This window comes from Rhinoderma darwinii, chromosome 4, assembly GCF_050947455.1.
Source record: "Rhinoderma darwinii isolate aRhiDar2 chromosome 4, aRhiDar2.hap1, whole genome shotgun sequence".
In the NCBI taxonomy this organism is placed as follows: domain Eukaryota; kingdom Metazoa; phylum Chordata; class Amphibia; order Anura; family Rhinodermatidae; genus Rhinoderma; species Rhinoderma darwinii.
The window spans coordinates 103,925,583-103,941,404 of record NC_134690.1 but is presented as its reverse complement, the minus strand read 5'-3'; the positions used below and the strand labels follow the sequence as shown (position 1 = coordinate 103,941,404).

At 42.9% G+C, this 15,822-nt stretch overlaps 1 protein-coding gene across 5 annotated transcripts in view; it reads right to left on the bottom strand.

The window, feature by feature from the left end:
• The window catches only part of HLTF (helicase like transcription factor), a 123,870-nt gene that overhangs the window by 101,721 nt on the left and 6,327 nt on the right, over nucleotides 1-15,822 (bottom strand). For 2 of the 5 annotated variants that reach the window (XM_075861446.1, XM_075861447.1), the window contains exon 1: nucleotides 1,793-1,907. The exons of 1 other annotated variant lie outside the window; for it this stretch is intronic. In XM_075861446.1, coding sequence (XP_075717561.1) covers nucleotides 1,793-1,812 — 20 coding nt within the window. In that variant the 5' untranslated portion in view covers nucleotides 1,813-1,907. Of the gene's footprint in view, nucleotides 1-1,701; nucleotides 1,768-1,792; nucleotides 1,908-15,822 lie in introns of those variants that run through there. 2 more of the 5 variants (XM_075861444.1, XM_075861445.1) reach the window with 1 other exon arrangement.

Genomic DNA, 15,822 nt, shown 5'->3' with positions numbered 1-15,822 from the left:
ATACATAATCAACACTAGCTCAAACATATATACATCAATAATCAACACTAGCTCACATACATAATCAACACTAGCTCAAACATATATACATCAATAATCAACACTAGCTCACATACATAATCAACACTAGCTCACACATATATACATCAATAATCAACACTAGCTCACATACATAATCAACACTAGCTCAAACATATATACATCAATAATCAACACTAGCTCACATACATAATCAACACTAGCTCACACATATATACATCAATAATCAACACTAGCTCACATACATAATCAACACTAGCTCACACATATATACATCAATAATCAACACTAGCTCACATACATAATCAACACTAGCTCACACATATATACATCAATAATCAACACTAGCTCACATACATAATCAACACTAGCTCACACATATATACATCAATAATCAACACTAGCTCACATACGTAATCAACACTAGCTCAAACATATATACATCAATAATCAACACTAGCTCACATACATAATCAACACTAGCTCACACATATATACATCAATAATCAACACTAGCTCACATACATAATCAACACTAGCTCACACATATATACATCAATAATCAACACTAGCTCACATACATAATCAACACTAGCTCACACATATATACATCAATAATCAACACTAGCTCACATACGTAATCAACACTAGCTCACACATATATACATCAATAATCAACACTAGCTCACATACATAATCAACACTAGCTCAAACATATATACATCAATAATCAACACTAGCTCACATACATAATCAACACTAGCTCAAACATATATACATCAATAATCAACACTAGCTCACATACATAATCAACACTAGCTCAAACATATATACATCAATAATCAACACTAGCTCACATACATAATCAACACTAGCTCACACATATATACATCAATAATCAACACTAGCTCACATACATAATCAACACTAGCTCAAACATATATACATCAATAATCAACACTAGCTCACATACATAATCAACACTAGCTCACACATATATACATCAATAATCAACACTAGCTCACATACATAATCAACACTAGCTCACACATATATACATCAATAATCAACACTAGCTCACATACATAATCAACACTAGCTCACACATATATACATCAATAATCAACACTAGCTCACATACATAATCAACACTAGCTCACACATACATACATCAATAATCAACACTAGCTCACATACATAATCAACACTAGCTCACACATATATACATCAATAATCAACACTAGCTCACATACGTAATCAACACTAGCTCACACATATATACATCAATAATCAACACTAGCTCACATACATAATCAACACTAGCTCACACATATATACATCAATAATCAACACTAGCTCACATACGTAATCAACACTAGCTCAAACATATATACATCAATAATCAACACTAGCTCACACATATATACATCAATAATCAACACTAGCTCACACATACATAATCAATACTAGCTGACGCATACATACATAAACACTAGCTCACACATATATACATCAATAATCCACACTAGTTCACACAACAATAATTAAGATCAGTCATTGCTGGACGTGGTGTTAACAATTATTATAACGCGAAACTACTGTATGGTGAGGAGAGAACAGTCAGGACTACCAACAACCTATAATAGACCGGCACCAAAATACCTGTACATGCGCAGTACAGTGCTGGACGACATACTGTTCTCTATGCCCATGGATTGCACTGTACATAGATGAATATTCAGCGCAGAATTACCTCATGAATCCCCACGACATAGTGACACCGACTGGTAGTGATGAATGACAGAACACGGCGGAGAATCACCACTTCTACTCTTTGGTACAAAACCCAACAGGCCGCTTTCCCGCCCTCCGCAATGGTCTCGTCCACGATTTAACCATAGCCAATCAGCGCTCGGCAAATATCACAGCGCAGGCGCCCAATATTATAATATCCAATAAGAAACGCGCAGGGCGGGGCGATGACCGGTAAGCGCGACGGGCTCGTGTTTACAGGAGGGGCGTCACGTGTGGGGTTGAACTGTTTCGGGTTACAGATGTATCCGGTCTACACTGCCCCGTGTCGCAGCTATAGTCGGGTGTTATTGTTCTGTCTGCCCGGATCTAATGTCTTATGACCTGATGACTTTTTTTTGTGTTGCAGAATAAGGCTAGAGCTACAGCGACAATGGCCCCGACACAGATCGCACGACCAGAGATCGCTGTGTTGCCCTGCCTGTGTCGTAGGTAATGAAAGTCAATGTGACCGCGTTGCCGCGGCTGCGTCACTACAGTCGCAAGGATTTCGAACCTGATGGATTTTTTTGCGACTGTTGTTTCATGGCCGATGTCACTGCAGCCCTAGCCTGACAAATGTCCTGCATTCACATGATTGACAAGTGCATGTTACTAGTATGCAAATTACAACACAGCCAGTGATAGGATAGACCATCAATCAAAAACCGCTCACCAGTGACACCTAGGCTGGATTCACACGCTGCAGATTTTGTAGCATAATTTTCTGCTACTGAAAATCTGTTGGAGAAATTTCTGCAACTAAATCTGACGCATGTGAATTCAGCCTTATGTCCCCTGCACCCGTAGCGGAATTGCTGCAGATTTTCCATCTGGTTTTGCAGATTAATAATCTACAGCATATTACAGTAGCAGCAAAGTAAAAATCTCATCCACATGTTACGGAATAGGCCGTGCAAAAATTGACCTGCGGTGAGGATTTTTTCATCCGCAGAATGTCAAGTTATGCTGCAGAAAGATTACATATTTGTTGCAGATTTTCCTCATTGAGTTCAATTGGAAAGTGAAAAACTGCAACAAATGCTGCTATTTTTGTTGTGGAGTAGCTGCTGCAAAAATCGCAAGTAGAAAAAATAAATCGATATTGACGTTTCGTTCCATGTGACCGATGCAGCGAATCACAGGCTGCTGTGTCACATGGAACGAGACGTCATCCCAGGAAGCCGGCTGTACGCAGAACAGAAAGCAGGGACTCTTCACTTCGGGGGGCGAGTACTGATCTTTGTGTTTTTCTTTTTATCCCCTTTACGCTCCACAGCGGCAAATCCGGCCAAAATCTGCACCAAATGAAACCTGATTTGGTGCTGATTTTTTGCCCTAATTACCTGTGGAATCTGGGTCGGAGGTGCTGTGGGGCTTTACAGTGCTTCCTTTTAGGGTATGTTCACACACAGTGGTTTCAGACGTAATTCGGGCCGTTTACGCCTCGAATTACGCCTGAAAAAACGGCACCATTATGCCTCCAACATCTGCCCATTGCTTGCAATGGGATTTACGGTGTTCTGTTCCCACGAGGCGTAATTTTATGCATCGTTTTCAAAATATGGCGCGTAAAGAGACGCAATGTCAAAATAAGTGCAGGTAATTTCTTGGGAAGTTTTTGGAGCCGGTTTTCATTGACTCCATTGAAAAACCGCTTCAAAAACGGACGTAAAATACGCAGCGAAAAACATGAGTTGCTTCAAAAACGTCTGAGTTCATAACTAAGGCTTCGTTCACGTCTGCGTCAGGGTTCCGTTCTGATGCTCCGTCTGAGCTTTCCGTTAGAACAGGACCCTGCCTGAAGCAAACGGATACCATAGGTTTCTGTTTGCATCACCATTGATGATTTCAATGGTGACGGATCCGGTGCCAATGGTTTCCGTTTAAGGAAGCAAAATGGTGTGCAACGGCACAGAAAATCCCAATTTCCCAGCTGCTATTGAATTGTTGAGTTCATTAAAATATAACTTTTATTATTTTTACACAGCAGAGAGAAAATAAACGTACAACATTGAGATACATAAAAAATGTTCAGAGTCGCACGCGCGTATATTACGCTCATGTAAATGATGCCTAAAGCACAGGAGCCCAATTGTGAGGGGTCCATCAGAGTTAGGGCCTGTTCACATCAGCGTTGGCTTTCTGTTCTGGGGTTCTGTCGGAGGTTTCCGTTTCCAACGGAATCAATAACGCAGTCGACTGCGCTATTGATTTAGTCGTTAAAACGGAAACCAGAAGGAATGGTGATCAACGGAAACCATTAGCAATGTTTCCGTCCGCATTGATATCAATGGTGACGGAAACGGAAGCTGTGGTTTCAGTTTGACTTTCCGTAGTGGGGTTCACCCGAAGGAAACCTCCGATAGTACCCCGGAACTGAAAGCCAACGCTGATGTGAACAGGCCCTTAGTAGAGAGGTAATTCACCAGACCAGTGTACACCAGACGTTCTAGAAGTTTAGAAGCACGGAGGATAGAGACAGGGCGATAGTTAGCAGAGGAGAGGTCACGTGTGGGCTTTTTGAGAATTGGGTTGATTAGAGAATGCTTAAAAGAGGATGGGAACATTCCAGATAAGAAAGATTGAAAATGTTGGTCAAGTGGGAAATGACAGCTGTGACACAGCACATAAGTGAACCGTGACGATAATAGGCCAGTATAAAGAGGCCGTCAAGCATACTGATGATGTCCACCGAACTTCTGAACCCAAGATTCTTCTGGAAAGATGCCCATCATTCAATGCAGGAGAGAGGAATAAAATGGTAGTATGTGAAGTGAAAAATGTTGGGACATAAAGAAATGGCGTGAAATCTGTATGAAGTGGCATCCACATGGTAATTTCCTGAGCTGAGGAATTTTTATTGTAGTTTTGGATGTACTGGACCACGGTTTATAGCAGTGACCAGAGTTTAGGGCTTGTCACTTGGAGAAGATGTAGTGTCACCTTTAACACCTTCGACTAGTCTCCGCAAACTTGAATTGATGGACCAAAACACATCTCCACTTCTGGACTAAGGGAATCAGTGAGGTGAATTAAAGGACAATCTCCTTATTATGGTCCTTCTCCCTTAATAGCTCACTGTCTACTCATGGAACCTCGCATTTGCCTAATAAATTGGTGGCCAGCTCTGGAAACTTGAGCCAAAGTCTAAGGTTCCGAAATATGAATTGGAGAATAAAACACGTATTAACTAGACGGCCCACATTCAAATAGGCTAATCCGACGGCTTTTCCATGCAGAATCTGGGAGAATAAGGCCCCATGCACAAGACCGTGCCTGTAATCGCGACCTACGATTGCGGGCAGGGCCATCTGACGGCTGCCCACATTTTCGGGCTGTGCTCCGTTACAAAGTATGGGAGCACGGCCCGTAAAACAGGAAAAAAACTGACATGCTCCATAATTCCCGGCACAGTTCTATGGCACTGCATAGCGATACGGAAATGTGTCCGTGGCCAATAGAACTGAATGGGTCCGTAAAACAGCGGACCGTGTTACGGTCCACGGTTTCATGGGGCCTAAGAAGCATGCTACTTATTCTTGCAGACGTTTTTTCAGTGGTGCAGATTTTTTTCCACTGCATGTGAACGTGGTTAGAAAAATCCCATCCCGGAATGTTAGCAGATTCCATGAACGTAAGAATGGGGTCTCACTGTCATCTATCCCCCTGTACAGCCTTCCAGTGACCCAAAATCTTATCAAATTCTGAACGTGTGATGGGGCCTTACTGTCATCTCTCCCACTGTACAGCCTTTTAGTGCCCCAAGGGGTGTTACAAAAACGTCTTCATATTATCACCCCTATTAGCAATGAGAAATATATGAGGATATATTCCCTCCGATTGCCACATTTAGGGTTTGTTTTTTTCCTACTGAAGGTATGACAAGATTAAAGAGAACCTTTCACTTCCCCATACATGTGCAGCATGTAATGGGCAGGGCTGCACAAACCCTGGGACACATTACATTTTTTTTCTACCCTCCTCCGTTATTTAGATGGTGATGATCGGTGCCATTATATTTGGCGCCCGATATTTAAATAACCCCCTGAACTGTCAAAGGGGCGTATATTGTCAAGGGGGCGTGTTACTATGGCTGTGACACTATCCAATCAGATACGGACAGTGTTACAGCAAGAGCGAGGATAGAGGACAGAGTGTGCGCGCGTGCTCTCACTCTTCAGCTTTCAAGATCAGTCTTCTGCCGAACTGGCAAGGGGGCGTGTCACTGCTACAGACAGTGCAAGCATCTGTGGCAGTGACACGCCCCTTACTAGTTTGGCAGACAAATTACAAGACTGATCTCTCGCAAGAGCTGAAGAGAGGAGAGCGCACACGGTGCTCTCCTCTCTCCAGCTCTTACACTGTCCGTAGCAGTGACACGCCCCTTGCCAGTTCGGCAGAAGACTGATCTTGAAAGCTGAAGAGAGAGAGCGTGCACGCGCGCACACTCTCCTCTATCTTCGCTCTTGCTGTAACACTGTCCGTATCTGATTGGATAGTGTCACAGCCATAGTAACACGCCCCCTTGACAGTACACGCCCCATTGACAGTTCAGGAGGTTATTTAAATATCGGGCGCCAAATATAACGGCATTGATATCTAAATAACAGAAGAGGGTAGAATTATTTTTTAAAGTGCCCCAGGTTTTGTGCAGCCCTGCCTATAACATGCTGCACTCAGCTGCACATGTATGGGGAGGTGAAAGGTTCTCTTTAAGGGTATGTGCACACACACTAATTACGTCCGTAATTGACGGACGTATTTCGGCTGCAAGTCCCGGACCGAACACAGTGCAGGGAGCCGGGCTCCTAGCATCATAGTTATATACGATGCTAGGAGTCCCTGCCTCTCTGCGGGACAACTGTCCTGTACTGTAATCATGTTTTCAGTACGGGACAGTAGTTCCACGGAGAGGCAGGGACTCCTAGCATCGTACATAAGTATGATGCTAGGAGCCCGGCTCCCTGCACTGAGTTCGGTCCGGTACTTGCGGCCGAAATACGTCCGTCAATTACGGACGTAATTAGTGTGTGTGCACATACCCTAACAGTTACAGATCTAATCACTTCCTGCGCCTTATCAAGCCATTAGTCAACTCCATGACTCTGATGTTTACCGGCATCTGGATCATGAAGATTTTTGCTCTTTTCAGTTCCGGTGATTGTAAATATATGTTCCTGTAGAAATAGGTATAAGCTTGTCACATCCTAAACTTTTATTTTGTAGAAGGGGTTGCGCGTCTCTCAGGCTCTGCTTGTGTCCGACTTTTAGCTACAGACATTTATTTTTGTGTTTTTCCAAAACTTTAGGCTTTAATGCAAAATTGCATGAAGACTCCCATGAGTTGGGTGGCCTTTTCAAAATGCCCTGGGTGTCTAATTTCAGAAAATATGATTGTATAATATGATTTTAATATAATTCAGGTTTTGCAGAATATGTAAAAAAAAATCCCTGATAGTTGGCGGTACCACCTCCGATGCAGTAAGTGAATTCTGTAATTGTAAATCAGACACTTACAATAATTACAAGTTTTGCCCCTATACAGCCAAGTGGGCTTATAAAGTGTGGGGGATAAATCCCCAAGTTAAAGAGGATCTGTTATGACTTTATCAATTCCCTATCTCCTAACTAATCTAATAGGCGCTATGATGCTGATAACTACAGTGTCTTTTTTTTTTTTTCAAAAACGTTAATTAGTTGCAAAGTTATGAGCTTTTTTCTTTGTATGCTAATTTGGCTATACTTGCCAAATGGGAGGTGACTCGTTCTTTTCCCTCTGGGCGGTGTAATGTTTTCTGTACGACGTTGTCTAATCAGCATACCGCTGCTCCCGCTTCCCTGCCCAGCAACACAGCGTGATCATATAGTATACAGCTTCCATTCCCTACTGGCGATATCTCCGGTTGTGTCACAGCTAGAACTGCGATCCCGGTGCCAGATATGGCTGTTTTAAGTGATCTCCCTTCCCTCCACCCGGAGTCTCACACACTGTGTGAAGCAGCTTAAACATACCTCCCAACTTTTGAATTCGGAAAAGAGGGACATTTTAAAGGGAAGTTGTCATGAATTATTTTATTTTTTTTATAATATTGCTTTTAGTATGATATTAAACGAAATTTTATATATTTGTATCTTTGTGTTCTACTTATTCTTTTTTTCTTACTTTTACTTTTCTATGGGGGCTGCCATTTTTTTTTTCATCTCTGTATGTGTCGATTAACGACACATACAGAGATGGAATACGGCACATACATCCCCATAGAGAATGCGAACGGGAGCCGTTCCATTCACTGCAGCGTACGCCGTCTGTGTGGGAACGGCGCATGCGCCACTCCCACACAGACCAAAACGAAGCTCGTTAGCAGAGCGAAATCTGGAGCCATTTTCATGTGGAGCGGAAGCTGCTGCCAGGCAGTAAGATGACGACTTCCGGCCATATGTTCAAGGAAGCGAAGACGCAAGGAATAGGAGCGGAAACAATGTGTAATCACTTAAATAATAATTGTTTAACTAAAAAAAAATAAAAAAATTCTATCGACACATTCCCTTTAAGCCACGCCCCCTAACCACGCCCAATATCCCGCATAAATACATCAAATCACGGCCAGATCCTTCTGCAAATAACACGCGCACACTGCGGATCTATAGACTGGATATCACAGATATTATGGATCCGGTTATGTCGTCTTTATGTTACTTTTCCTATCTTGGGTATAACATTTGCTCATCACGGCGGCAGCAGCTACAGGACAAACCAAAAGGCTGAGATCAATGAAAGTCAAGAGGGAGACCCTGTGGTGGATGACTTTTCAATTGACAGGTAGCAGAGTTACATGATGGGGATTTTATTTTTCCAGTTGTGTAACTCTGCTACCGGTCAATGGAAAATTCATCCACCAGAGCCCCCCTGTAGATTGCTCCACACACAGCCCCGCTGTAGATAGCGCCACACATAGCCCCCTGTAGATAGCTCCAGATACAGCCCCCCTGTAGATAGAGCCACACACAGCCCCCCTGTACATAGCTCCAGATACAGCCCCCCATACATAGCGCCAGACACAGCCCCCTGTAGATAGCTCCACACACAGCCCCCTGTACATAGTGCTACACACAGCCCCCCTGTACATAGCGTGAGACACCGCCCCCCTGTAGATAGCTCCACACACAGCCCCCCTGTAGATAGCGCCACATACAGCCCCCCTGTAGATAGCGCCACACACAGCCCCCCTGTAGATAGCTCAACACACAGCCCCCCCTGTAGATAGCCCCACACACAGCCCCCTGTAGATAGCACCACAGACAGCCCCCCTGTAGATAGCGCCACACACAGCCCCCCTGTAGATAGCTCCACACATAGCCCCCTGTAGATAGCGCCACACAGCCCCCCTGTACATAGCGTCAGACACAGCCCCCTGTAGATAGCTCCCTGTAGGTAGCGCAACACAATCCCCTTATAAGAGGTAGCCGGCCCTACTGCTGCCACTCTCCGCTCTGCTTTCACTCACCGCCAGAAGAAGGCAGGAGTCTTGCGGCGGCATTCTCACTGGTGTCGATGCCGGCCCGGGAGTGGACTAGTCCAGTCACCAGACCTGTCACCTGACCGGTGAGGTCAGATGACAGGTCAGGTGACTGGACTGGTCCACTTCCGTGCCGGCATCGATCCCAGTGAGAACACCGCTGCAGGACTCCTGCATTCTTTTGATCGCTGCTCCAGTCGTCTGGCATGCAGCGCGCCTGTCAGCAGCGATCAGCTGTTTTGATACATCTGCAGCGCCCAGCGGGACATTTTGCAGATCGCCCCGGACAGCGGTGAGAAACCGGGACTGTCCCGCCGGATCCGGGGCTGTTGGGAGGTATGGCTTAAAGAGGCTCATTATAAGTGCCCTATCTTGTACATTATGTGATCGGCGCTGTAATGTAGATTACAGCAGTGTTTTTGATTTAGAAAAACGATCATTTTTGACTGAGTTATGAAGTATTTTAGCTTTATGCTAATGAGTTTCTCAATGGACAACTGGGCGTGTTTTACTATATGACCAAGTGGGCATTGTGTAGAGAAGTGTATGACGCTGACCAATCAGTGACCAATCAGTGTCATACACTTCTCTCCATTCATTTACTCTGCAGATAGCGATATAGCTATATCGCTATGTGCAGCCACATAAACACACTATAACGTTACTGCAGTGTCCTGACAATGAATATACATTACCTCCAGCCAGGACGTGATGTGTATTCAGAATCCTGACCACTTCTGTAGCGTCTGTGATTTTCAGCACAGCACAGCGAGATCTCGCTGTGAATGACAGTTTACAGCGTAATCTCGCGAGACTACGCCTACTATGCTGTCAATCACAGAGACGCTTCAGAAGTGGTCAGGATTCTGAATACACATCACGTCCTGGCTGGAGGTAATGTATATTCATTATCAGGACACTGCAGTAACGTTAGTCTTTGTGTATGAGGCTGCAGATAGCGATATAGCTATATCGCTATCTGCAGAGTAAATGAATGGAGAGAAGTGTATGACGCTGATTGGTCAGCGTCATACATTTCTCTCCACAACGCCCACTTGGCCATATAATAAAACACGCCCAGTTGTCCATTGAGAAACTCATTGGCATAAAGCTAATATAGGTCATAACTCAGTCAAAAGTGATAGTTTTTCTAAATAAAAAACACTGCTGTAATCTACATTACAGCGCCGAACACATCATGTACAATATAGGCCACTTATAATGTGGTGACAGAGCCTCTTTAATGCTGATAGGACAGTGTCAGAGGCTGTGAGGTAGCTCCACCTCAGGAGAATCTTTGGTGTTGACACCCTCTTGCAGAGGCGTAGCTAGGTTCTCCAGCACCCGCGGCAAAGATTCAACCTCTTTCCCGACATCTCCTTCCCCCTCGCCATGTTTTTGTTTTCTCTACCAATCAATGACGTGTCATTTCTTTTCCACATTTCTTTTTATGTAACGCGAGCATAAAAACATTTGTACATCTTACAAGCAATATGGTTCTATACACAACACCTGAACCAAGCTCAGTACATAAATACAGCACCAGCACAAATACAGCTCAATTTAGTGCAACCCCTGCTGTATAGGTTTGCACTAATTTGTTTCCAGCTCCCATCATGGCCTGAACAATGGTAAGGATATGCTGGGAGTTGCTGTTTAACCCTTTCACGACCAATGAAGAAAATGAACGTCATGGTCGGCTGCTAGTTCCCGCACCATGACGTTCATTTTCGTCAGTATTTCAAACAGAGTGACAGGCGCGCGCTGACAGCTGTGCTAGACAGCAGTCAAATCAGTCTCGCCGGATAGCGGACCATCGCCGCTGCTTTCGGCAATTAACCCCTTAAGTGCGGTGACGGATTGCCATCGCCGCATTTAAGTGGTTTGAAGCACATCGGCAGCCCCCACGAAGTGATCGTGGGGGCTGCCTATGCTTGTCGCGACAATCGGAGGTCAGACAATGACCTCCGGGTTGCCATGTTACGGAAGCCTCGGAGGAACAACCTCCGGCCGTTCCTCCTCGGCTTCCTGTGTAGTGTAATGTATTCTAGCAGCGATCAAAGCTGCAAGTCTAAGTGTCCCCTAGTGGGACAAGTAAAAAAAAGTAATAAAAATGTTTTAAAAAAAGTGTCAAAATAAAAGTTATAAGTTATATAAACACAAAATGCTCTTTTTTCCTTTAATAAGACTTTTATTCTAGAAAAAAAATGAACACGTTAAAAAAGTACACATATTCGGTATCACCGCGTTCGTAACGACCCCAACTATAAAACTGTAATGTTATTTTTCCCGCACGATGAACACCCCAAAAAAAATCAATAAAAAACTACGACAGAATGGCAATTTTTTTGGTCACCACCGCTCCCTAAATAAAGGATAAAAAGTGATCAAAAAGTCGCATGTCCCCGAAAATAGTACTGATAAAAACTACAAACCGTCCCGCAAAAAACAAGCCCTTACACAGCTTTTTTGACTAAAATTATGGCTCTCAGAATATGGTGACACAGAAAATTATTTTTTTTATAAATAAGTGATTTTATTGTGCAAACACTAAAAATAAGGACCAAACCTATATACATATGGTATCGCCGTAATTGTACCAACCCGCAGAATAAAGTAAAAATGTAATTTATAGCGTACGGTGAGCGCCGCAAAAAGAAAACCTAAAAAACGGTGTCAGAATTCCGTTTTTTTTGGTCAGGATTGCAAAAAAATTGAATAAAAAGTGATCAAAAAAAATCGCATGTACCCCAAAATGGTACCAATGAAAACGACAGATTGTCCCGCAACAAATAAGCATCACACAGCTCTGGTGGTGAAAAAAAAAAAAAGTTCTGGCTCTCAGAATATGGCGATGCAAAATGTGCAGAGTGTCCAAAAGCGGATAAGATCAGGCGCCATTTATCAGTGCGACACTGGCCACACATCTATGAATTATTATTTATTTACCCCATTATTATACCCTCTTATTATGCCCTGATGTACTCCGCACAGGTTACATATACCCTGATGTACTCCGCACAGATTACACATACCCCCACATTATAAACTGAAATACTAGTAAAACCCCAAACAGAAAAACTACCAAGCAAAATCTGCGCTCCAAAAGCAAAATGGCACTCCCTACCTTCTGAGCCCTGCAGCGTGCCCAAGCAGCAGTTTGCGGCAACACATATGGCATCGCCATACCCGAGAGAACCCACTTAACGTTTTATGAGGTATTTGTCTTCTGTGGCACAAACTGGGCACAACATATTATGCACTAAAATGGCATATCAGTGGAAAATTTAAATTTTCACTTTGAACCATCCGCTGTGCACTAACCCCTTTGCGCACTATGACTTAATTGCCCGGCATGGTGCGGGGGCTGATGTATGGAGCGGGCTCACATGCTGAGCCCGCTCCATACACTGCGGGTGTCAGCTGTGTATTACAGCTGACACCTGGGACTAACGGACAGGAACAGCGATCGCTCTGTTACAGAAGCCTGTAAGAATAACAATATACTGCAATACATTAGTATTGCAGTGTATTGTACCAGTGATCCAATGATCGCTGGATCAAGTCCCCTAAGGGAATTGATTAATAAAATGTGTAGAAGAATTATTGAGAATATTTTTTTTTTTAAGTAAAAAAAAACACCTTTTCCCATTTTTCTTCTAAAGTAATGAACAAAATTGGTATCGCTACGTCCGTAAAAGTCAGAACTATTACAATATACCATTATTTAATTTGCACGGTGAACACCTTAAAAAAATTTAATAATTGAAACCGCCAAAATCACTGTTTTTTTTTTTGTCACTTTAGCTCTAAAAAAAAAAATGTAATACAACTTTTTTATCACTTTTTATGTACCAAAAAATGGTACCAATAAAAACTGCAGTTCCTCCCGCAAGAAATAAGCCCCCACACCACTCTATTGATGGAAAAATAAAAAGTTATGGCTCTTGGAAAGCAGGGAGTGAAAATCTAAAATAAGAAAGCAAAAAATGGATCAGTCCTGAAAGGGTTAATTCATTTCTAATTTAAAAAAACGTATGACCCCATGTGGGGTATTTCCATACTCGGGAGAAATTGCTTTATAAAAAATGGTTGTTTTTTTCCTCCTTTATCCCTTGTGAAAATGAGAAAATTCAACATTTTAGTGGAAAAAATGTTGATATTAATTTTCGCGCCCTAATTCTAATAAACTCTGCAAAAGACCTGTGGGGTCTAAATACTCACTATACCCCTAGAAAAATTCCTTGAAGGTTTTTCCAAAATGGGGTCACTTTTGGTGGGTTTCCACTGTTTTGGTCCCTCCAGTGCATTGCAAATTCGACATGGCACCGAAAACCATTCCAGCAAAATCAGAAATCCAAATGGCTCTCCTTCCCTTCTGAGCCCTGCTGTGGATCCAAACAGCAGTTTATTACCACACATGGGGTATTGTCGTAATCGGGAGACATTGCTTTACAAATGTTGGGGTACATTTTCTTCGTTATTCCTTGTAAATATTAAAAATTTCTATGTTGTTTCAGAAAAAAAGTACATTTAAATTTTTACAGACTAATTCCAATATATTTAGCGAAAAATCTGTGTGGTCAAAATGCTAAGGGTATGTTCACACGGCCAAATTTCAGACGTATACGAGGCGTATTATGCCTCGTTTTACGTCTGAAAATAGGGCTGCAATACGTCGGCAAACATCTGCCCATTCATTTGAATGGGTTTGCCGACGTACTGTGCAGACGACCTGTTATTTACGAGTCGTCGTTTGACAGCTGTCAAACGACGACCCGTAAATTTACTGCCTCGGCAAAGAAGTGCAGGGCACTTCTTTGCCACGTAATTTGAGCCGTTCTTCATTGAAATCAATGAAGCACGGCTCAAGGTTTACGAGCGTCTCAGACGCCTCGTAAATTACGAGGAGGAGCTTTTACGTGTGAAACGAGGCAGCTGTTAACAGTCTGTCTTTTCACACGTAACTGCCTCTCAGCGTGTGAACATACCCTAACTATACCCCAAGATAAATACCTTAAGGGGTCTAGTTTTTGAAATGGGGTCGTTTATGGGGAGTTTCTATCGTTCTAGCAGCTCAAAGCTTATCCAAATGTACAGTGGGGCCTAAAACATTTTCAAGCAAAATATGAGTCCTGAAAGCCTCCGGGTGCTCCCTTCCTTTGGGGCCCTGCCGTGTGTCCAAACAACGCATTAGGGCCACAATGGGGGTATTTTTGAAAACAGGAGAAAGAGGGTGATAGATTTTGGGGTGTGTTTCTTCATTTTGATGTTCGCTTTACAAAGAAATCGGTCTTCAAACTAATACTTTTATGAAAAAAGTGGAATAATTTTTTTTTCACCTGTTATGCATTAAATTTAACAAAAAACTGTGGGGTCAAAATACTTACTATACCCCTAAATAAATACCTTATGGGGTCTAGTTTTCTAAATGGGGTCGTTTATGGGGGGTTTCTATCGTTCTGGCAGCTCAAAGCCTCTCCAAATGTACAGTGGGGCCTAAAACATTTTCAAGTAAAATATGAGTCCTGAAAGCCTCCGGGTGCTCCCTTCCTTTGGGGCCCTGCCGTGTGTCCAAACAACGCATTAAAATAGACAGATGCAATGTGCTTGAGCACAGATATCCCAATTTCCCAGCTACTACTTGAACAGTGACTTTAGATAAAACGTAACTTTTAATATTGAACTTTAGAATTGAGGTACCATAAAGAACAGTGAACGTACAACATTGAATTAGAATAAAAATATACTGAGTCGGTTAGCGTGGTATTAGAGATGTGAGAGATATTAACATCTCGTGGATGTAATGGGGCTCGTATGTACGGCAGCTGCAGACTGCCTGAAGAGCCTGTGTCCTCCGTAGGATAAGGTGCAAAAGCTAAACAGCGACTGAGTTAGATTTTAAAAGAGCACTAGCCCCCCCGACATGTTTCACTGCTGAGCAGCGTCTTCAGGGGATAATTCGATAATTCAATAGCCCCGAATTATCCCCTGAAGACGCTGCTCAGCAGTGAAACATGTCGGGGGGGCTAGTGCTCTTTTAAAATCTAACTCAGTCGCTGTTTAGCTTTTGCACCTTATCCTACGGAGGACACAGGCTCTTCAGGCAGTCTGCAGCTGCCGTACATACGAGCCCCATTACATCCACGAGATGTTAATATCTCTCACATCTCTAATACCACGCTAACCGACTCAGTATATTTTTATTCTAATTCAATGTTGTACGTTCACTGTTCTTTATGGTACCTCAATTCTAAAGTTCAATATTAAAAGTTACGTTTTATCTAAAGTCACTGTTCAAGTAGTAGCTGGGAAATTGGGATATCTGTGCTCAAGCACATTGCATCTGTCTATTTGAATTACACATCCCTGCCAGCTTCTAGGGTCTCCCCTATCTCAATTCAAACAACGCATTAGGGCCACAATGGGGGTATTTTTGAAAACAGGAGAAAGAGGGTGATAGATTTTGGGG